The sequence below is a fragment of the Rhinopithecus bieti genome, unplaced genomic scaffold (assembly GCF_001698545.2).
Source record: "Rhinopithecus bieti isolate Rb0 unplaced genomic scaffold, ASM169854v2 scaffold_15814, whole genome shotgun sequence".
Classification (NCBI taxonomy): Eukaryota; Metazoa; Chordata; class Mammalia; order Primates; family Cercopithecidae; genus Rhinopithecus; species Rhinopithecus bieti.
The window spans coordinates 114,303-139,146 of NW_016808380.1; the positions used below are offsets into that span (position 1 = coordinate 114,303).

At 35.6% G+C, this 24,844-nt stretch overlaps 1 protein-coding gene and 1 long non-coding RNA gene across 2 annotated transcripts in view; one reads left to right on the plus strand and one right to left on the minus strand.

Moving 5' to 3' along the window:
- The window catches only part of LOC108538546 (uncharacterized), an 8,186-nt gene extending 4,676 nt beyond the window's left edge, over nucleotides 1-3,510 (minus strand). Inside the window, exons 1-2 of the long non-coding RNA XR_001888109.1 lie at nucleotides 3,425-3,510; nucleotides 926-1,107 (exon numbers count right to left, since the gene is read on the minus strand). This is a non-coding gene — a long non-coding RNA (uncharacterized LOC108538546). The remainder of the gene's footprint in view (nucleotides 1-925; nucleotides 1,108-3,424) is intronic.
- The window catches only part of SERPINI2 (serpin family I member 2), a 32,507-nt gene that overhangs the window by 4,326 nt on the left and 3,337 nt on the right, over nucleotides 1-24,844 (plus strand). The window contains exons 3-8 of the mRNA XM_017886715.1: nucleotides 3,336-3,566; nucleotides 4,947-5,141; nucleotides 5,222-5,414; nucleotides 17,125-17,222; nucleotides 20,734-20,820; nucleotides 23,657-23,746. Of these exons, the coding sequence (XP_017742204.1) occupies nucleotides 3,336-3,566; nucleotides 4,947-5,141; nucleotides 5,222-5,414; nucleotides 17,125-17,222; nucleotides 20,734-20,820; nucleotides 23,657-23,746 (894 nt within the window). The remainder of the gene's footprint in view (nucleotides 1-3,335; nucleotides 3,567-4,946; nucleotides 5,142-5,221; nucleotides 5,415-17,124; nucleotides 17,223-20,733; nucleotides 20,821-23,656; nucleotides 23,747-24,844) is intronic.

The following is a 24,844-nucleotide window of genomic DNA, read 5'->3' on the forward strand; positions in this document are numbered from 1 at the left end:
AAAAAAAAAAAAAAAAAAAAAGTTGTTGTTCATCTCCTTAGCTATCTCATCCTCTCAGTTTCTGTAGTTGTTTGAATTTTCAGCTTTTGGATTACTCTGAGACACTGTGTTCTAAATATAGATTTTTGATTTGGGAATTTAGTTGCTACAACTATAATTTCAGTATATTTTTCTTATCACAGAGTAGCTGTATTTATAAATTTGCTTTCCTGAAAATACTATTACAAGATTTTATTTGGTTCATTTTAAATAAAGACAATTTTATACAGAAAAGAAGTTGGTGATAGCGAAGTGAATTGTAAGAATTTTTCTTTGCAAGTAGTGCATATGGAATTCAATGTATTCCAGATTTAGTCTTGATTAATTTCAGCAAATCCCACTATACCACTCCCAGAAATGTTTAAATCACATGCTATAGCTTTGAAAAAGTAATACAATATTTGTGAAGATACATAAATTAGAGTCTGTGGAAACTAAATGACTTTAAATGGATACATCACATAGAGAAACACAGAAGTTTTAACAAGTGTGAATTGTGAACATGATAATCAAAGTAATCGTAATGCACTGTCAAAAATATAGATAGCATATCAGCCAGTGTTTCATGCGCTTAATGTATATTCTCTCATTTAATATTTATAGTTAGTTTGTTAGGTAAACAACCTTCTAATAAACCTCAGGAAACTGAGGCAAAGAAAGGTTAAATAATTTGCTCAGTGCTAATTCCTAAAATAATTCAGTGACAATTAAGAATATAAGAGCAATATATTCTCATTAATACATTAATAAGAATATGAATTATTATATATTATGTAAGACTCTCAGTGTCCTCAGTTCTTCTTCTTTACTTCATTGTCAAAATATCTGCTCTGAATTTACCTCCTCCATTTTGCTGAACATCTGTTAATACTCCCTTTTACTTTACCTCTGTTAGTGCTGATGACAAATGAAAGGCAAAATTGAAGGTGCTTCTTTTTTCCACAGGGTTTTGAAAAGAGAACGGGACATGAATTCCTGTCCCAGTTCTGCAACTAAATGACCTTGTGATTTGGCACAAGTAATGTCACTTGTGAAGCTTCTTAATCTCTCTGGGCCTCAGATTCCTCACTGTAAAAAGAAAAGTTGAGGTTAATTTATTTGGATCTTTTGGCTGAAATAATCTATAGTTCTATGACTACCTTTGTTTTCATCTTTGGATCTCCCATATGCACACAAAATTGGCTTTTAGACTTTTACTAGCAGAAGAGAACGTGCACTGAATTTTAGAACACTTCTGGAGGCCTGGTACACTCAAATCAAGAGCCACATTCACCCGTGACCTGTGGGTTATCCATGGCTCTATTTTAGAAAATGAAATAAAGTTGTTCTCATTACTTATTAGGAGATATATATACACACACACACATATACATATACATATACATATATATACATATACATATACATATATACATATATGTATGTATACATTCTTTTTTGATCTGCGCTAAAAATGTCATTAATCTAGAAACCAAATAAAATTTATAGGGCAGATAATGTTATATTCTTCTCCAAACTTGTACTGCTTGGTGACATTTTTTTCATTGACTTCTGAGTTCAACGATTTATCAAAGGGCAGCTGTTTGTCACGTAGACTTAGACCTTAAGTACATGACATAAATCTATTTGCTTTGACAAATGATTTGGAACTACTTTTTCTCCCCTTATCTTTTTTTATTTCTTTAAAGATGTTCATGTATTTCAGATTTCTGAAAATTAGTTTCAGATTCTGTCACTTCGTTTCGGACCTTAATTAGTTCTTTTGGAAAAGCTCTCATGTCTTTACTCAGAAAGGCTTTTCTGTAGCCTCCTAGTGATTAAGATATTTGTTTCAGGCTTCAAATAGCAATAAATGGTTACATCTGAAATCATTACATAAATAGTAAAATGGCTTAACTTTCTTCCCTTCCTAATGTAAGGAATTCCAGGGTTATAAAGAATTACTGAAATTCTTCAGATCGAATCATATGGAAGCAAGTTTTTTTATATCTGAAATTGTTTATACCTGTGTCTGTATACTAGTTAACAAAGAATCCTGGAGTTTGAAATATACTTCATAAAGCCTCCTGTGAGATTGTAAGAATGCCAGGCCAAAAAGGCAAGTAGGGACTGAAATGTAGTCTCTACCCAGCTGGACAAGATGAGAGGCCATGGAGCTGCCCAGCCCCCAGAGAGGGAACTATTTTTATTTGCACAAAGATGCCCTATGGGATGCTAGCTTTCTGATTTAAAAAAATGTATTTACACAAGCATAGGTACACACACACACATCCTCCTTATTTCCAATAGAAATCTAGTAGTAAATCCCTCTTAGTAATACCCAGTTTTCTTGAATAAAGATTAATTGAATATATCAACTTCTAGGTTATGAAAGTGGCATTTGCAGTATTTAACTGAAAATATAATGAAGGCCCTGAAAGAACCTGTTTGAAATAGAGTTACAAGACTTAATGATTGAGTTCTAAGATTAAGCCAGAAGGAAATGGAAACTGTCAGTACACTTTGGCAATGAACAGGAAGCTGTTGAACCAAATATCAGGGTAGACTTCTCTCATAGGCATATATAGCTTCCGGACAACACGGCAGTCAGAACAGTCCAAAAATAAATAATAGGCCTAAAGTGATTCTTTCAGTTGACTCTGACTGACTTATTTTGACTAGTGGTTAGAGTTAAAATGGCTAAAGATTTTTATGGTTAATGTCGACAGCCAAAGTATATAAATTCATGAATTGTAGAAATAGGCAATTCTGATTCTTACGCATCTCTAGAGATGATTACAGAGGTTGCCTGGTAAATTTTAAAACCTGTACAGGTGCAGTTGCTTATAAGAGAACAACTTTTTCTTCAGCTGAAATAAAAGTAATATTGAAAAGGATTGCTCATCACAGTCATACCCCCATCAGCATTCATTAGCATTCCCTTTCATAGGAATCACATGCTCACGTTATGCAAAGAATAAGATTCTAAACATAAACTTCAACAACTAAAAATGAGCTAAATGTGACTATCAAGAGGGACTTCCCTTCAGTTTCTATAAATGCATATTCTTGTTTTTGACAAATTTCAAATTTACATGGACATTCTTTTTTCCATGTAAAAGATGATTTCTCTACAAAATGCATATTCTACAGGAGATACATCCTTAAAATATTTATATTAACTTTGAAGGGATCGTTAGTTATACCTAAGGGTACAAAAAATGGTGATATGAATCAGAATGCTTAGATAGCAAAGCTGAAAATCTGTTGTTTTTATGTTGTTCAATATGCCAATATATATTAAAATTATTTTCTAGGGGAAGAATTTTTTGTACTGAAGTCATTTTTCTCTGCCATCTCAGAGAAAAAACAGGAATTTACATTTAATCTTGCCAATGCCCTCTACCTTCAAGAAGGATTCACTGTGAAAGAACAGTATCTCCATGGCAACAAGGAATTTTTTCAGAGTGCTATAAAACTGGTGGATTTTCAAGATGCAAAGGCTTGTGCAGAGATGATAAGTACCTGGGTAGAAAGAAAAACAGATGGTAAAGTTTCCCATTTTTGTAAAATTATTATTTGCCATTGTATTAATGGTTTTTAATATCCTAAAGTAAAGAATGGCTGAATATTTTCCTACTGCACTATGGATCAGAGGAATCAAATATCCTATTTCATTTCATTATTATTTAAATTAATACTAAATTGTAAAACTGGAAAGAAATTGTAAGCTGCTTTGAAAAGTATACTGATTCTTTTATTTTATTTTTAGAGATACTTGCTTATAGACTTTTTAATGAAATAATTTTAATAATAATTTTTGTTAAAACCTAGATTTTTCAGGTATAACAGCAGAAATAATCTCTTTGGCTAGGTAGAAATTAAATCTGTCAATCCCAAATGGCTTCTTTCCCACAGATACTGAAAATGATTAACACATTTTAGTTGAATGTGTTAATATTTAATAATAAATGTTAATAGTTCTATCATAAACATAGTAGTCTAAACTTTAAAGGCAAGCTAGCAAAAATTTCATAGTTGACTACAGAGGGATATAGTAAATTTAAATTCATACAAATCTCAGTTGAAATCTTGGAAAGTTATAAGCTATGCTCCATTTAAAATGAAGATATTATTAAAACATTTCAGAATTCTTTGGAATTTTAATAATAATGTATGTGAAGTGACAAGCATACACCAAGCCCTCAATTAATGGTACTTTGTTTCTTTATTTAATCAGCTACGAAAACTGTTGTTATAAGACATATGCCTTATAGGAAGCCTTATATGGGGAAGCATATGTTGAAAGTGTGAGATAAGTGTGGTGAGTCATGTTCACAGCTGTAGGAAATGAGGACATCACTAGACAGCTCCATGGCACCCAGTCATACCTATTTCTCATAACTTGGAAAAACTCACTGGACATAGAAGTAGGCGATCGGTTATTTGGAGGAAAATATTCATGCTAGTAACCTCCATTCTCTTCCCTTTCCAATGGTCAGTGGACGCAGCTGTCAGAGTGGCAAGTTTGGGTGTACCATTAACTTACTTATGATGACTGACATGTTAGAAGACCTTGAAATAGACAGAATAATAACAGCAAATATGGAAGAAGAATTATCTTTATTCTTTATGTCTGACATACAATGGATGCAAATGATCTTACTGAAGAGAGTCTACGTATGTCTCAGTTTGCCTAAAACAGTCTCATATTTCTAATTTTGTAGTGAAATTCCATTTGCACCTGTTTCTTCATGAAATATTTAATAGCAATCCTGTTTATTCTCAAATTTACCATATTTAGATGATAACATGCCCTATCCAAAACTGATCTGCAAAAGACACTTTTGCTTTAATTCTATTCAAAGCGATTCCACTGAATCACTATTGCACATTTCTTCTTACCTCCTCCTCCACCCACTTCCTAGGAAAAATTAAAGACATGTTTTCAGGGGAAGAATTTAGCCCTCTGACTCGGCTTGTCCTGGTGAATGCTATTTATTTCAAAGGAGATTGGAAACAGAAATTCAGAAAAGAGGACACACAGCTGATAAATTTTACTAAGAAAAATGGTTCAACTGTCAAAATTCCAATGATGAAGGCTCTTCTGAGAACAAAATATGGTAATGTGAGAAACCACAGTTCCTAAGCATAGTCTTGAGAATTGCCAAGTATATTTGATATTTTATTTCGTCTATTCCAGGTTATTTTTCTGAATCTTCTATGAACTACCAAGTTTTAGAATTGTCTTATAAAGGTGATGAATTTAGCTTAATTACCATACTTCCTGCAGAAGGTATGGATATAGAAGAAGTGGAAAAACTAATTACTGCTCAACAAATCCTAAAATGGCTCTCTGAGATGCAAGAAGAGGAAGTGGAAATAAGCCTCCCTAGGTTGGTGATGTTATTTTACTATACGAGTTCTTACGTTTCCACTTATGTAGGAATTTGAGCAGTCAGCTGAAAGGTAGCAAATACTTGAAAAGTCTATTGACACAAATGAAAATACAAATGCATTTGGAAATTTTACTCTACTTTTGGATACTAAAGCAGGGCTTACCTGTGCTAGCATTGCTTTACTGTGAGAAGAACTGAATTTAAGGGCTTAGTTTTCTCTGAAAAAGATAAGTATATGTCTTACAATTAGAACGTTTGGATTAGAAGGAATTATTGTCTTTTATTATGCTAATTTATCTTTCTCCTCTTTTTTCCTGATTGGAATTTTTAATATTTATCTCTTATTAAGAAAAAATAATTATAATGGTATGTTTTATACAATTGAAAGATATGTTATATCACTTTGACAGATAGTGCTCTAATCATTGAATTATAAACAGAATCCTATAGTCAATTTTAGGTAGTTAGTACAAAATGGAAATTGCAAAGAGTTATCTCAGGAGGCAGTAATTATGAACTAATTTTTTGACCTCATGTGTCTAAGGGACAGGAGAAACTTCAAAGAGAAAGTTGTGCCCAAATGACTCAATTCACACTCTACCCAAGCTTTTAAAAAGAGATTTATGTCCAGTAGGTTATATACTGTCATTTTATTTCTAAATTTTCTTTCAGACTCATCAATCCCTAATTATTTTCTGCTCCCCTGTTTCTGGCCATTGGTCTCTTAAACCTCTTGGTTTTTACTTCCTTTTCCACTAAGCCAGGATCTAGTCATTAGTTATTTCAATCATAGTCTCATTAACATTTTTAATGTTTTTGTCTCCTTGTCTTTATCCCTTTCCTAATTCTCTTCTCAATTATCCTCAATTCTGAGTACACTCAAGAAGCCACTCCTGCCCAGGCATGATGGCTTATGACTGTAATCCCAGCATTTTGGGAGGCTGAGGCGGGCAGATCATCTGAGGTCAGGAGTTCGAGACCAGACTGGCCAATGTGGTGAAATTCTGTCTTTACTAAAAATATAAAAATTAGCTGAGCATGGTGGCGGGTGCCTGTAATCCCAGCTACTTGGGAGGCTGAGGCAGGAGAATCAGTTGAACATGGAGGTTTGCAGTGAAAGCTGCTCCTGTTCTTCAACTACTGCAAGTACTGCAACTGTTGATTTTGTTGGAGCAAAAACCTGGAAAGGAGTAACTTCTGGCCTCACCGAGACTAGAGCTCAGCACTCCTTGCTTACTCTTGAGAACTTTCTTTGCTCCTACCCACACCATACCAGGACATTACCTCTCTCCTTCACTTACTACTCTAAGTTGATTTCTCTTACTTCCAACAAGTGTGAAAGTCTCCTATATCCTAAGGAAAACCTATCATCAGGTAAACTTTCTCCTGTTTATTTATAGAAATCACCTCAAATTTTATGTAAATATTTATTAATCTTTACCTTCTTTGATATTGTGGAGAAAGAAGTATCCTCTACTTCTCACATCCTAACTCTGGGATCTTGATCAAAGTATTATTAACCATCCCCTTTTTTCTAGAAAAGCTTTCTTCCTTTAGTCCCCAGGACACTACTGATTTAGTTCTTTCTCTCTTTCTGGAAAATTTCCCTGCTCCTTGACTTACTTTTATTTTGTTTCTGTTCCCAAGCAAAAATTTTATCAGAGTTTCATCTTCAGAATTTTCCTCTTCTTACTCTCTCTGAGAAATATTATTTATCCCCTGTTATTCTGGTTTTTAAAATCTAAATCTCTAACCTCAACTTCTCTTTCATTTCCCAGCCATTTGAATATCTCTACTTGACATTATTCTTTTTTTCAAAGAATTTTTTTAGCACCTACTGTGCCAAACACTGGAGTTTAATGGTGTGTATGACAGATTGTTTACCTTTTAATAATGAAATAATATTTTTTGAAATTAAATTGTTTATTTTCAAATTTACTTCTCTTAGCTTTGAAATGATCACTTTCTTGGAGACAAAAACAAAATTACTGAGTTTGAAAACTGTCTGTGACATGTACCACCAGTGGGGTCTCAGGAGAGTCACTTGACCATTTTGAGTTGCAGTTTTATCAATATAAAATGTGGATAATGATACTTATTGCCAGATTTTTCAGTCTAAATAATAATGCATAAGCCCCAACCTCAATTGACAAGAAGAAATACAAGCTTTCACCAGAATTTCCTTTGACAGCATTTTTAGGAATCCTTAGAGGAATGTTTCACAGTCCAAAAATCTGTCCAAGCTGCCACAGTGTAGACAACTTCGAACTGTTTCACCTTATTCTGAGCATCTCCACTCCAGGGCCACACTTCCCATACAACTACTCCCACAGTGTAGACAACTTTGAACTCTTTGGCCTTATTCTCAGCATCGGCCACACTCCACACTTCCCATACAACTACTCTCACTGCGTAGACACAGACTTCTCTCTTAATTCTTCCAAGCACAACTGTTATGGGTTGAGTTGCATCCCCCCACCCAGTAACTCAGAATGTTGCCTTATTTGGAGACAAGGTATTTACAGAGTAATGAAAGTGAAGTCATTAGGCCGGGCTCTAATCCAACATGACTGGTGTCATCTAAAAAGGAAAATTTAGACAGAGATATACATGGAGGGAAGATGATGTGAGAGACACAGGGGAAAAAATGGTCATCTACAAATCAACGAGAGGCATAGAACAAATTTTTCACTTACAGCAGCCTTCTGAAGAATCCAATACCGCTAACATCTTGATTTTAGACCTCTAGCCTCTGCAACTGTGAGACAATCTATTTGTGATTTAAGATACCCAGTTTGTGGTACTTTGTTATGGCAGCCCTAGCAAACTAATACAAGAAGAACGACTTCAATGTTTAAGCAAATTTTACTGAAATCTTGGTGATAGTGAAAGGGGCTTACAACATAGAAAGCAATTTAAAACCAGGTACCAATCATGATAGTTCCTTGAGTGTAGACTATTTCTTGTACTAAAGAATCTCCTTCTGTCTGTTGTTATATTTAGCCTACCATTGCAATGGTACTAGCACCCACCTTCACCCAAAAGAGTTATCTTTACACCTCCCTCCTATTCAGCAGTCAGAGTCCTCCAACATTTCCCCGTATAAAAAGAAAGTGACCCAGATTTTCTTCCATGCTCTCTAAGGCCAGTTTCCCAGTTGTGACAAAAATCTATAGTTGCCAGGTATGGTGGCTTATGCCTGTAATCCCAGCACTTTGGGAGGCCAAGGCAGGAGGATCTCTTGAGCCCAGGAGTTCAAGACCAGCAGGAGCAATAAGAAAGACCCTGTCTTTAGAAAATGAAAAAAAGCAAAAAACAAAAAACAACAAAAAATTAGTTGGACATGGTGTGTGCCTGTGGTCCCAGCTACTGTGGAGGATAAGGCAGGAGGATCGCTTGAGCCCATGAGTTTGAGGCTTCAGTGAGATGTGATCCTGCCACTGCACTCCAGCCTGGGCAGCAAAGCAAGACCCTATCTCCAAAACAAACAAACAAACAAACAAACAAGTCTATAGCAGAGATTTCAGTGAAAACAATGTTTTCATATCATATAAAATAGCTTGTGCCCTCATCATCTCAAACTCCATCTCCCTCCCACTGGTTCTGCTTGCAAAACGAAAAAGCCCATTGTATTGCTTTCCCCAAACAAAAGAACAATTTGCCTTAAAACCTGAATTTGAATATTCATTTATATAGAAACAGAAACAATAGTTGGCAGTTGTATCCCCCTTTTCCATACAAATTCCAGCCACCAATGATACTTAAAAACTTGGCAGTTTCAGTTATAGTATCTCATTACATACTTCTATTCATAGCACAAAGTCTGGCAACTAGAAGGTGCTAAATAAATGACAGCTTTATTTTATTTCTTTCTTTGTTAAGAAGATCACTGCCTAGTCAGTACCAAACTAGAAACAATGTCTTCTCTGAATTCTCTGACTCCACTCCTTTCTCTTCTGTGTGGCAGGCCCTTCTCTGTGGTGTCTGACCAATAACTTCCCATTAATCCTCCACGGTTTCCCTTGAAGTTATTGTTTCCATGTAAATATACTCAAACATGCCTAGTTAGAGTGAACCATTCCTTACCTATATTTCTAGAACATTTCAGGAAAATTTACATCATAGCACTTGTTACATGGCATCTTTATTTCTTGCTCACATTCCTATCTGTCCTATTAAAATGTGATTTCTGGGACAGCGGGTTAGGTCTTGTTCATTTTAGTTTCTGTTGTTCCTAGCATGCTTCATGGTATGTAGTATGTGCTAAATGAGTATTATTGAGTTGAAGTACACAAATACTTTCAAGGAAAGAAATTCTATATTATTTCTCTTTATTTAATTTTAAATATCTTCAAAACCAGAATTCAACTTTCCAGTCACTCTAATTTATTCTATTTGAGGACCCTGAATGAAGCTTTCCCTCCTTTCCATACGTATGGCATCATGAAAAATAGGACATTAGACATTTACTTCAAAACTTCTCTCTAAAGAAGGAAAAGTGAGACTTTTTTCTAAATTCAGAGGACAGAAATTTGTTATTGTTTAATCACATTAATACAGAATTACATGTAAAATACATTCATTTTTTACTAAACTAATGTCTTCTGATTTGTTAAAGGAACAATTTGCATATGTATTTAGTTCATTAACAATTTTAACTTATCAGAACATGTTTATGAATTAAGTTTCCTGAGCACCAAAATCATGGATTAAAAATTCTGAAATACATTTCTCCCAAAAGGAATAATTTCCTCACAACAGACAAATACCTGTTTAAAATATGTGTTTGGTAGAGAAGAGACAAAACAATGTAGGCTCAATAAATGTTTGGGGTAGACTGGCAGATTTATATTTTATTACTGAATACTGTGGTTCCTTTACCTCTGAAAAAGGTGTAATGGCTTTCAAACTGATAACTAAATATTCTGATAAAATTGGAACAGCTTAATCAACTTCATTAATTTCTAGAGCTGCTATAACAGCACAACACAACAGAGTAGGTGGCTTAGAACAACAAAAATTTATTCTCTCACAGTCTAGAGGCTAAATGTCAAAATCAAGGTGTCAGCACAACAGACTCTCACTGAGACTATTAGGATAATCCTTCCTTGCCTCTTCCTACCTTCTGGTAGTGACTGGAAGTCCTTGGTGTTCCTCTACTTATAGATAAATCACTCCAATTATTTCTTCTGTTGTCATGTAGCCATCTGTCTTTGTGTGGTATTCTCATATCTTATAAGGACACCAATCATATTGGATTAAGGCCCATTCCTATTTCCAAATAAAGGGACATTTAAAGATACTGGAGGTTAGGGCTTCAACACATGAATTTGGGAAAGGGGGTATGCACAATTCATCCTGTAACATCAACTGTAATAAAATCTATATTGTTGTAAAACAAAATAGCTCTTTGGTAGCAAAGTTTAGTACATGCCAAAAAACAAACAAACAAACAAACAAAACCATAAGAATGCTTATGTTTAAGCTACAGTAGAAAGGAGCATGTGAATGACTATTTATAGTTACTGCTTAAGAAATACTTCCCCTTCCCCTCTATTGTGTATAACTAGGTTAGAATTGAGGCCAATAAGATATCATCTAAAAACACTCGAGTGCTTTCCATTATTTATTATCTGTAATATACTAGATATATAATTTTGGACATCATCCTGCAATTGAATGTCAGCTAAAATAATTATATTACTTTGTCTAAATGTAGTATGAGATCCTTTAAAAATTTTAGTAATAAAGCTTCCTTTGGTTGAAGAGTCTAAAACATAATTGCTATATGCCAGATTCTCTCTGTAGAAGAAACATTCGGAAAATATAGTTTAAAAATTGTGTGTATGGGCAAAAATGATAGTTTAATACATATAAGGTAAATGAACATGTAACTTTTAACTTTGTGAAGTGTTAGCATTTATATTTTAATAGTAAATGTTGTGACTTTTATCATCTGACTTGGTTATTCTCCCACTTCACAGATAAGAAAACTGAGACACTGAGAAGATAAATTGATTGCCATTCAATGAGTATTGACAGGGAAGGATTAGCTCTCATTTCTGTTGGGTCACAGCCTTATTAATTTGTCACAGCCTTATTAGTTTGATAATTATTAAAGTGTATTTCCTGTTCAAAAACGTTGATTGGGATTCTACTGTGGGCAAGAGGCTGGGACAGATGTAAAGCATTAGGTTTTCTACTGATAAGATGGTTACCACCTATTGATAAAATGGAATAGTACTAGATTTGTGCAAGAAATTCACTAAGACGACCGGGCGCGGTGGCTCACGCCTGTAATCCCAGCACTTTGGGAGGCCGAGGCGGGTGGATCACGAGGTCAGGAGATGGAGACCATCCTGGCTAACATGGTGAAACCCCATCTCTACTAAAAAAAGAAAAAAAACAAAAAAACAAAAAATTAGCCGGGCCTGGTGGCGGGCGCCTGTAGTCCCAGCTACTCCGGAGGCTGAGGCAGGAGAATGGCGTGAACCCGGGAGGCGGAGCTTGCAGTGAGCCGAGATCATGCCACTGCACTCCAGCCAGGGCGACCGAGCAAGACTCCGCCTCAAAAAAAAAAAAAAAAAAAAAAAAAAAAAAAAAAAAAATTCACTACACAGCAATGTACAGTAAGTACTAAAAGAATGGTATAATCAGTAAGCATTAGAAGGTTCACAAAAAGGGAGAGTGCACAGGAAACTGGAATTGTAAACAAAGGCTTCGTGAAAGAAGGACTTGAGTTGGGTTTTAAAAGAGTTGAGGAATAAATCCTATATGCAATGAAGAATTATTGACTATGTCCAAGTAAGGCAATGAAATGATTAAGTCAGTGTTTTAAAAAGGTATATGTAGTAGTCAGAATTGTTCACCCTGGATAACATGTCTGAAAAATTTCCCTGCTCCTCATTTACCCCCCACCCCTGCCTATGGTCCCTATTTTTCTGTATAACTTTTATTTGTCCTTAAAATTAAGTATGAGTTTTAGAAAGGCTTTCTGATCTCTCCATGCAATATCATACAAGCATCTTCCCTTCTCCCCCTGGGAAAAGTTCTCCTAGTACCTTGTGTTTATTTCTGCATAGCAATTGCATTAAAATGAATTGTTTGTCTTCCCCTCTGACCCATAAGCTACTTGAGGTGAAGAGCTGTGCATGTTTTCTCTCTGTGACTGCAGCAAAAAGCATGTATATAAAAAATAGTAGCTATTCAATGAACATTTGTTGCTTTAAACTGATCTAGTGGTAATATCCCGGATTTGATAAAGAGGGAAAGACTAATGCCTAAAATATCAGTTTAAAAACCACTGCAACAATTCAGACATTAAGTAAAGAGTGTTTAAAGGGAGCAGCTTCACTGGGAATAGTAAGGAACTGGTGAAGTTATTGGAATGTGTGACTAACTAGTAATGGGTTAAGAAGAAATAGGTTTTTGGGGGGTTTCAGGCTCAACTTACTAGAAAACAAGAGGGCTGTGAATTCTTGCTTTTTTGTAGTAGTCCTTATCGGGGCACCATGGACTTCTAGAGAGGTCTAGGATATACTTCCAAGGGTCCTTGAAACCCTGAAATTATTTGCAAGTTTATGCATGTAAGGTTAGGTATGTATTTTCCTTGGGAGAGGCTTTATAGTTCTCACTAAATTTTTGGAAGTCTAGGCCTTTAAACTTGTTAAGCACTACAGTTCTATTCAAAAGTATAGTATTATCTTAATAATAGCCATAGTCTTTCTGAGACGTATCATTCTTTAAAAATATTGACTGATGTGGCACCTCACAGTATCTTTTGTCAATTGTTGAAATCAGATTACTGAAAATAATATTGAAAACCCAGAGCCCTGCCACTTTCTTACTATATAACTTTAAGCAAATTACTTTTCTCTAAGATTTTTCTATTCTATTAAATGCAGTAATGATAATACATGCCTCTTACTGTTGTGAGGACTCCATGAGATAATGTGTATACAATTTTTAGTACTGAATATTAGCTAAATATTATTTGTATTATTACTCATTTAATTCTAACAGTGGCCATATATTATAATGCCAACATTGTAATAGGTGACCCCCCATCATATCTCATTTAATTCCTCAATCAATTTGATGAAGATCTAGTTTTATGTTCAGGTTACAGACAAGATGGAGACAGGCAAATACCATGCCTGTGGTCACACAGCTAATTAATGGCTGAGCCAATACTAGAAGAGGTCAGCCAGGCATCTGAAAACAGGTGACTATAGGGCAAGCATGAGAGGGAGCACAGAACAGAACAAGCAGTCAGTGATAGAATGAGCAGTAGGATGAGAGATCTGGAGTAGCCGTACCAAGGAGACTTTTCAAAACATGTAACACTTACCACAGGACATAAAGGGTCATCTTTTTCTGGTTAGAAATTAATTCTAGGCTTGACTAGCGTTGGATCTATAAGTGGGTGAATGTAAATTGTGTGTGGGTGGGAGGAAGGCAAGGAAAATGAGACTGGATATGAGAATAGATACGTTGTGACCAGCTGCAGTAGTGATTACAAAATGTTCATTTACTTTGACCTATTGGACATGGATAAAAATGGGAATACTAGGCATACATTATGCATCCAGATGTTTCATATGTGACAGAAAGTATTTTAAATTCAGTCTGTGAGGTTAATAGATTATTTTAATTATTTTACACACACGGAAAGTGACCGGAATTTACTGTGTACTCACATAACCATCTAGGGCCACCATTGTCAAAGATTGTGTTGTATTTTTCTTCTCATGAGTAACCCTAAGATTTGGTTTGGTTGATTTCAGCTCTGAACAGTGCAAGTGATATGGTTTGGATTTATGTTCCTGCCAAATCTCATGTCAAATTGCAACCCCCACTGTTGAAGATGGGGCCTGGTGGAAGGTGATGGGATCTTGGGGACAAATTTCCCCCTTCAGTGCTGTGTTCATGCTAGTAGAGTTCTCACGAGATCTGGTTGTTTAAAAGCGTATAGTCCCTGCCCCCCTGTTTCTCTTCCTCCTATTCCAGTCGTGTAAGACATGCCTGTTCCTTTTTGCCTTCAGCCATGATTGTAAGTTTCCTGATACCTCCCTGGTAACCAACAAATGCCAGCATCATGCTCCCTGTACAGCCTTTGGAACTGTGACCCAATGAAACCTCTTTTCTTTATAAATTACTCAGTTTCAGGTATTTCTTTATAGCAGTATGAGAATAGTCTAATACACCAAGAATGACTCAAGCCACTGTACCAAAGCTGGGATTTCAGATAATAAGGACACAAACCCAGAGGGAAATTGATCCAAGGCTTTCTTTCATTAAACAAGAACTCTGGGGATAAGGGGAAAGGAAAGGCCAATACCATTCCCCAGCAGGGCCTGGAGGCCAGAAGTAGGTCATTCTTAAAACAAAATTGGGATTGTTTTCATTTTCTGCAGCTTTTATCTATATGAGATCTGTTTCAGCACAATGGTTACATTTGGGAGTGAATTACTGTCTTTTAAACAAATAGATATTATTTGTATTTGCTAAAAATTCCATTCATGATTTAATTGCTAATTGTTTATCTAGCATTTTGCTGCTCATTCTTTTACCTTTGCCTGCTGTTCTTTTGACAATTTTAGAGGAGGATTAAGGAAAAGAGAAAATGAACCACAACTGGGAGAAATATGAAGACTCATAAACTTTGGAAGACGGACGTTATATATATTGACCAATATGATGGTGTTGAATTATATTTTGATTATAAGGTAGTGGCAGTTAGCACATTAGCTTTGACTTCAAACAGACCTGAGTTTAAATCATACCTCTGGAACCTACCTTAACCTTCAGCCTGGAAATTAACCTCCTCAGGCTTCTATTTTCTTATACATTAATGGAAATAATAATGCCAACTTCCTTAGATTTTGTAAAGATTAAAACTGTAATTTATATTAAGTACCTAACACATGGCAGTGCTTCTTCACACCTGACTATTCATGGCTCCAATAATTAAGGATAATTAGGAATTGGCTGTAGATTTTACTTTCATTAGATGGCTGAATGTGTTTCTATTGCTGTAGGTTTCATCGGACTATATTATGAGCAGAACTGTTACTTAAATGACTCTCCAGTGATAATTAGGCATTATTAGAAGTTGTAATAAGTCTTGCGGTATTCTTGTCGTTATCCTAAAATTATTGGACTATTACAGCCCATTTATAGGTAGATTAGAACATATATTCTCCACCCTTTAAAAGTCCATACTCCATTCAGTTTGAAGACTGTGGTAATAAAAACAGGAAAAAAGCAAATCTCCCAAACCATCATGCTGCATATTATCTTTCTTAGTAGGAAGTTACAAGGAAGAAGTTGAAAGCAGTGGGCGTAGAATGAGCTATTTTCATTATCAGCTGATTTTAATGTGCGTGTTGTGTCCATTCCCAGGTAGATAGGGTTCTGAATAAGTTACCATCTTCCAAAAAAACATATTGTTTTGCCAAGAAATAATTTAGTCCCAGTAGAGTTCTGCCACACCATGTTCATTGCTTTGGAGAATTATAATTAAGAAGCTCATTCAGTATTTGCCAGTTCAAACAATGATCTAGTTAGACTGATCGCCCCACCTAATTTCTAGCTCCAGATATGGGCCTCCTACTGAATGAACACATATCCTTGAGCACTAGTGTATGCTTCTAACGAGAGCACAGGGGCCAATGCCCAGAGGGCATAGACAAAGCTCCTCAGTAGAAATTGCCTGGAATTTTGCTGATGTTGGAAATATATATAGCTCCCTGTTTAAGATTATTCCACATGTCTTTTCTTTCATAAACCAAGTTTCCAATCTGTATTTAAAATGCAAATTAATGCTTTAAGCACCTATGAAGTCAATAAGTACTAGCTTCCCCCTGCCCCCCACCCACTTTTATTTAAATGGGAAAGTGAGGTTCAGTGATTGCTTTTGATTTGGAATCGTAGAAGATCAGTGGCTGAGAAAATCTTTTGGGATTATCTGGTTAAGTTCCCTTTTCACAGGTGAGGCAAATTAAGGCACAGACAGGTGAGCCAGACACTAGCCTCCTAACTTATGGTTCGGCGTTGGAAGCACTGGCTAGCTGCTTTTTTTTTTTCCTCTCCTGTAATTTTTGTCTTTTATTTCCTTTGACAGAAATCTGGTTCCCCTTCCTTTATCCTTTTACAGGACCTATTCTGAAGATATTATGCCTGTCCATAAACTGAAGAACATCTCATTGACTGTGACAATGGGCGAGATGAATGATAGGTTATAAATATTTCTCTATTGCTTAATAGCTAGCAATCTTCTCCAAGGACTGTAGATTCCTGTTCCCTGCTCATCATGTCATGGACATCTGCCAGGAACCATCTTTGATGGTGTGAAAATCTTGAATACCTAAGACGGAAATTTTAGACTTGTTAGAAAGGAACCAAGCAATTGAGACCTTAGATAGAACTTAGAATTCTCACCTAGTTTTGTTGGGTAATTGTTACTTCAAAAAAATGCAATTTCTGTTCTCTCTTTCCTCCAACCATTTATCTGGGAAGCAAGTTATTGGCAACCCAGAACTGATTGTTGGAGCTGGGGAAAATGGTGTGAGATGTAAGAAAATGTAACAGATAATACAAACAAAAGATTTTACAATATATTATCCTCCAAGACATCTATTAAAAAAATTGATAGCAAAATGTGCAGTGTTTCAAGACTTTTCTTTTCTTTTCTTTTAAATAACAGATTTAAAGTAGAACAAAAAGTAGACTTCAAAGATGTTTTATATTCTTTGAACATAACCGAGATATTTAGTGGTGGCTGCGACCTTTCTGGAATAACAGGTAGTATGATAAATAATTCTTATATTATCATGTTAATTTGTTTTGTTAAGACTACATTAACTAACTGAGCTTAAAACTGAAAGAGCATTCAGCTCTGATAAATATACACACAGTGAATAAATGTCATAGTCATGTTGAGCTATCTGTAAACAAGTATTTTATGTTTAAGTAGCTTTTCTTAATGAAAGTCAAAAAGCATTTTGGAATGTTAGATAAGCACTCTGGCTATACTTCTAATAAAACTACATAAAAGTATTATATGGGTTTTTATTTCTGCCCTGTTTGGATTTCCTCATCTGAATAATGGGAATTACAACTTTGAGTCTCTCATCTAAGCAGAGCTAATACAACTCTTAGAAACCAATTTGCAAATGTTAATTCACTAATATGAGAACATATGCAATAGTCATCCATAAGCTGCTGGATGATGAGCGCAATCAAGAAATTGTAACGCTACAGTTTGCAGATTTAGCAACGGTGTCTTTTGGGCTGACAACAAACCTGAGAAGATGGAGCTTTTATGCTCACTTGCACTGGGGGAATCCTGCATGGTTAACACATTCACTTGCACAACAAAGCCAACACAGTCTATGAACTCTTCGAGTTTCAGTGGTACTCAGTAGTTCAAAAATAACTAGCTAAAAAAAAAAATGGATGAAGAGAGGCAATTTGTCCCAAGTTACTTACCCTCTTTTAAATTCAGTCTTCTGTTCTATAAAAAGGGGCCTAAGCTTGTCTGTCTGATGAGGTTGTAAACCATAACATGAAATATTGCAGAAATGTTTTATGTATCTATTTCTATATAGCTATCTGGGCTTTGGAAACATGTTGTTAATTTAGTCATCATTCATCAATTGTGTGGGCAAATGAGTAGAATGAAAAACTTTCCTGATGGAGGAGGTGAATGAGGTCACAAATATCAAAATGTTCATTATCACCTTCACACATGATGTGGCTACTCATTCTCACACTGACAGATAGATCTGACTTCTCTGACAATATTATCTGCACTAGGTATGAGATGGTCAACATTAAATACTGCAACAGGATGCTCTGTGTGCCCTGAGACACAACCACCTCTTCAACCTTCAATAATCCAAACTATTTTTCATGCACTTCCTTTTCTTAAACTTCTTTCCAGCCATAGGGAGATCACTCAATTTGCCTCAGACACTTCAAATAGCCACTTGTTCTGCAAATTCCCAGCAATTTGTGACTTCTAAAAAATCTCCTGTTACAAGCAGATTTTTAAAGAAAATACTTCCAAAATGTTTCATAAAAGACTTTATTCAAGAAAATAACCCAGTGCAGAAAAGAATAAATGTCCAGCATTTTCTGTTCTTTCCCTCTTGAGTTACTTATTTGAGCTGTTTTAACCATTTTGGTTCTGTCTTATTGCCTAGAATAGAATAGTCATAGCCAATGCTGATACCTCTACTGGTATCTAGGAGCACAGTAAATTCTCTGCTATCTCTACTTATCATTTGTACAATAAACACTCACTAAAGGTTACTATGAAACAGCCCAATACTAGTCTTATGGGCCATCTGTGTGAAAGGGACACTACCTTATATTTATATAGTTCACAAGTTTTGAATGAAATGATTATATAGAGTTACTTTGGAAACTTTGAGAAAAATATTTGACTTTTCACTCAGTTACTACTCCGTGTGTAACCTGTAGTAAAATATTTAACCTTTCTGAGTGTAAGCATTCTAATCTGTTAAGTGAGACAATATAGGGACTGGGGAAATAAATAAAAGAATGTATGTAAATCATCTACTTTAACATTTGGCACATAGTTAAATACGAAACAGCAAGTGGGAAAAGTATCACATTAATATTACTTGCACATCTAGCAAATATATTGTTTTCTTGTTCTCTTAATTTAATAACAATGTACTTAGAATTTTCATTTAAAAATTAAAAGAAATAATTATTATGAAGGTACAATGAATGAGTTTATAGAGTTCACGTTCTTCTAACCTATCATATTTCAGGGCCTGTTCTTTTCCTAAGACTGGGTTTTGTCTGCAGTGAGATGGAACAAAGGAGACTAAATGGTTTAGTCTAATAGCCAGGGAGTCATTTGGGCTCGTGCCATTGCTAAACTGGGTGAAATTCTTTACTCCTTCCTAAGCTGCTTTGTGGTCTTTATTCTTGGTGTGGGTCACTAGGTCATTCCCTCTGTGTTTATTTGTCTTATTCCAGGCAATCCTGGGAGAAGAAGGTGCTTATATGCGGGACCTTGAGAGAACATTCTCTTGCATTTCAGTTAATTCACACTAATAGAGTAGATGCCCATCTCTCTCCACTTTGCAGGTTTCTATCACTAGACATACTCAGATGCATTGACTTATTTATTATTGGCTTATATATGACAAATATTTATAGCAAGCCAATTATGAGCCAGGCAGTTTTCTAGAGCACGCTTCCTTTGTCCTCTGAGGAACATTGTTAGATCTATCTTGTCTTGCAAGGCAAGCTTGACATGCCTTCTGGGCTCCCAGTTTCACTTCTTCCTTCTTGAGGAGATTATACTTGCAAGTCACTCTACCAGAAGTGCTTCACCTACACATCGGTTCCACCAAGGGGATAAAAAGGAGCATTCATTCTCAGCTTGTATCCACACCAGAACAAAACGTTATAAGACACGCTCTTATGCTGAAAATTTTAACAGGTTTTGAAGTGTATCTCTGAAGTGATTTTGTAACAGGTGACACAGAAGTTCCTTAGAATTTCATAGCTTCTCCAGATTTGAAGTTAGTACATTTTATTTTAAACTAAGATCAAAACTAAATACAGAATATAAAAGGCACTTTGGCTTTGAGGTTAAATATATGGGGTGAGATTAATTCAAATCTGGAAAGCCTCTTTCATTCTGTCTATAGACAATGGCTAAGGGAGGAAAAGCTCTCTGTCCCTTCAAATATTTCACTTAGTTGGATACATGATTTGAGGCTTACATCATTTACCTTTTATATCACAGAAAAACTTGATCTCTCTCTCTCTCTGTGTATATATGTCATGTCTGGAAGAGCTAAGTCTAAATCACCTTTATCTGTAGCAAATTGACTAAATAGGAAAAAGTTCATTTATTTGTTTCCTTGCCTTTGATCATTTGAAAATGTAATGATGCTGGGCGTGGTGGCTCATGCCTGTAATCCCAGAAATTTGTGAGGCCAAGGCGGGCAGATCACCTGAAGTCAGGAGTTCGAGACCAGCCTGGCCAACATGCCAAAACCCCATCTCTACTAAAAATACAAAAATTAACCGAGTGTGGGTGTGGTGGCAGGCGCCTATAATCCCAGCTGCTTGGGAGGCTGAGATGGTAGAATGGTTTGAATCTGGGAGGCAGAGGTTGCAGTGAACTGAGATCGTGCCACTGCACTTCAACCTGGGTGACAGAGCAAGACTCCATCTCCAAAAAAAGCAATTAATCTGGGACCTAATAGGTAATGGCTTTGATTTTAACTCTTAAATACACTTTTGTGTATTTTTTTTTAACCAGATTCATCTGAAGTGTATGTTTCCCAAGTCATGCAGAAAGTTTTCTTTGAGATAAATGAAGATGGCAGTGAAGCTGCAACATCAACTGGTAGGGTCAATGATTTCTGGCCAAGCTAGAAGGAAAGATGGGGAGAGGATGAACATTACTGTGCTGACCCTTTTGAAGTATTGTAATCTTTTTCTTCTACTATCTAATACACTTCAGGAGGAAAAAAAGGAAATGGTTGTATACACTGTTCATATTTCTCTTCAGTCACAGCATGATACAAAAAGGAAGGGAAAGGGTAGGAGTTGAGGCTTGTCTACTGATATTTGCTCACTTGTGAATTGGATTACCTGCAAATTAGCAGATAGGACCTGTGGAGAAAATTTTGGAGTTCAAATATAAAATCATTATTTTTTAGGAACGCTCACCCTTACATAATTGTATTTTATTTCATTCTTTCACTACACCAAGTTAGTCCCCACTTTGCTAATTTGATTCTTGCTATTGTTTCTGTGGCAGTGGCTCTCAAACTTAACCTGCACATAAAAATCACCTGGGAAGCTTTAAAAACTCCTATGCCCAGTCTACACCCCAAAATAATTAAATCGGTATTTCTGGAAGTGAAATCCAGACTCCAATATTTTCTTAGGTTTTCCTAAGCGATACCAATGTGCATTGAAGAACCAGTGCTCCATAGTGGTTTGCAGCTTGCCCTTTTTATTACAAATGTGGTGCATAGACCAACAACAGCACCACTTGGGAGCTTGTTAGAAATGTAAAATCTCAGGTCCAAAACCTAGACCGACTGAATCAGAATCTGCATTTTGCAAGATCACTAGGAAATTTGCATGTACATTCTAGTTTGAGAACCACTCTTCTAGGCCATATTTCCTTGAACAAATGACATTTTAAATAGCATCTGTGCTGCATGTAAATAATGCTTGAAAAATAATTAGAAAAAAGCCCTAAAATCAATTAGAAATGGACAAGCAACTTTAATGAATTCCTCATAAGTCTATTTTAATTCCTCATACTCTTTGGATTTTAATCAATATTTAAAAGCTATTTATCATTTAAAATGTCTTACTGATATATAAAAATTGATATTCATTTATTAATTTCTTGATTAATTTGCAATGCTGCATTGGGCCAATGGATTTTGACATCTGGATGAAACACACTGGACTCCATTATGATTTTGTCATCTGAAAGATTTTGCATTGCTATGCTCAAGGAACTTGAATTGTAGGGGATGAGCTATATTAATCTTTGGAGAAGTCAAAAGGTTCTATTTGGATGAAATTGCTGGATCATGTAGACAAATTTTCCAGCTGCTTTCAAACAGTACTGAGAAAGTCCTCATAGATTTTTGTTTGATCTCATTATATTGGTGAGGAAACAGTCCCAGCAATGTAAAGTGGCTTACCTGAAGTCATACTATTGATTGACAGCAGCATTTGAACACAACTCATGTTCCCTGACTTTAAGTTCGGAGCTCTTTATGTTATTGCCCACTGTCTCTCATTTTAAGTCTAAACTTTTCTAGGATTCTGTAACAATCACTAAGAGAAAACAGATGAATCAATAGTAAAACTCCTCAGAATTGTCAGCCTGGATATTTTGACTTTCAGAAATCCACTCAGGGACTGCTCAAAAGCAGAAAAAGTCCAAGTATTCACTGTGAATGGGAATGGGAGTAAAACTGACCTTGCTTTTGGATTTATCTTTTATTATTATTATTATTATTATTATACTTTAAGTTCTAGGGTACATGTGCATAACGTGCAGGTTTGTTACATATGTATACTTGTGCCATGTTGGTGTGCTGCACCCATCAACTTGTCAGCACCCATCAACTAGTCATTTACATCAGGTATAACTCCCAATGCAATCCCTCCCTCCTCCCCCCTCCCCATGATAGGCCCTGGTGTGTGATGTTTCCCTTCCGGAGTCCAAGTGATCTCATTGCTCAGTTCCCACCTATGAGTGAGAACATAAGGTGTTTGGTTTTCTGTTCTTGCGATAGTTTTCTGAGAATGATGGTTTCCAGCTGCATCCTAATAATTCATACATGAGCCTATATTCACTGGTTATTTGGGTAGCATACCCTTGATATTCTGGATAGGAGAGTGCCAATCATGTTATCATACTAAGATTATATTTGACTGTTTTACAATTCTAATGATATGTAGTGATTTTATTTTTCCTGGGATCTGAAAATAACAGTACAAAGTAATTATATTATTGGTAAAGACAGTATCTGAATTAGGCATAAAACATTTAATCTAGATAGGAAAATATGTAACTTTTATATTTTCCCATTCTAAATATTGACAAATGATATAATGGAGCAGCATAATATCAATTATCACAGAAAGTAATTTTTAAGGCAGCAAATTTCTGCTTCAAATCTCATAATAAAGATCTCACACACATTCACTGCCAAATCCTAAAAACTCTGAGCTCACAGAATAATTTTGAAAGAGTAAGTAAAAAAAAAAATAATTTGAGCTCAGATGTGATTACCACAAACCCGAAGTATAAAAACAAAGTGCAAACATACCTAAATAGGAATTAGGAATTACAAACATTGTAGAAATAAATCCTATAATGCAAATAAAAAGTGAACAGAAAATTACTGTTTAAAAGATAAATTTTTTCAACTGCTTTCACTAAATTGAATCTGGTATCTGGCTTTCTTCTTCACTGAGCATAAATATAAAGTTAGAATTATTCTGTGAGTGACCTAATATTTATTCTTCAGTACTTTGGTTTTAAATTTATTGCAAATTCCTCTGTATGTAGAAAATGGTTATTTTCCACATGTTAACTCCTTACGCAAGATTACTTTTCCTATCTACAAAATGTATTATGAATATACTTTCTTTACTGATCTTTTAATGCAAGTATCTAAATAACTGTTGTCTCTATTTTATAGGTATACACATCCCTGTGATCATGAGTCTGGCTCAAAACCAATTTGTAGCAAATCATCCATTTCTGTTTATTATGAAGCATAACCCAACAGGTACCTTTTTTGAGAATTCTTTGGGGGAACTGATTATGTTAGGCAGAACTAGTTCCAGTTTCTAACTGCAATGTACATATCTGAAGTCATTTGTTCTTTCAATGGATATTTGTTAAGTGCATTTTATATACCAGGTATTGTATTTTAAGAGAAGACAGAGGCCTAAAATAGGGCAGTGGTAATAATAACTGCCATCATGGCTACCATATGTGGTAGCCATTTCATATAACGATCACTAAAGCTGAAACCACTCCAAAAGATTAGATATTTGACTAGTAAAGACACAAAAACTCAGAGAAAGATTGTATAGTTTGTCTCAGGTTACGTAACTAGAAAGTGTCAGAGTGGGAATGCTGGTCAACTGTCTGTGTATGATGCCACATTGGGGGTGGAAATTGAGAGGTGTGGAGTTGTGAAAGAACTCAGATGTGGATGCCAAAACAGTAAGTGACTAGTGTAGGTTCTGAGGGGAAGGAAGGAGTCAAATCTCCAACTTGGTCAACTGGTGAAAGATGATGCAGTTAGGTAAAAAAGGGAGTGTGGAAGTAGTGGATTGGATTGGCATTGGACACAATGCCAACACAGGGAAATGCAGATTGTCTGGATGGATGCTTCAGCACTTTCTCCTGGGAATAAGAGAAGCCAGAAATGTGAATACAGTGGGAAAACTGTCAAGTTTATGTTTAGGATCCTTCAGCAGTCATAACGCTCATGTGAGAGTTATAAGCCACAGGATAGTAGAAATTACATTTTACTCATCTCTGTATTCAGGCCAATATTTGGCAAAACGCCTTGCACATAATATCAGTTTCCCTATAGACACAGGGTGTGAAATTGGGTAGGGCTCAAGTTCCAGCTGAATTCACTAAGAGTTGTGAAACAAGTTGCTTGTCCTTTCTAAGCCACATTTCCCCTGTATCTTATTTGAACATAATAGTCGTACTCATCTCATAGAGTTACATAAAAGAATTTTTGAAGCCTGTAACACTGTGCCTGGCACATAGTAAGTGTTCATTGTGAATAAATTAATATGAATGAGTGAATGAATAAAAGAAGAAACGCAAGTGAAAAAGTATAAAGTCATTTACAGGGAGAAGA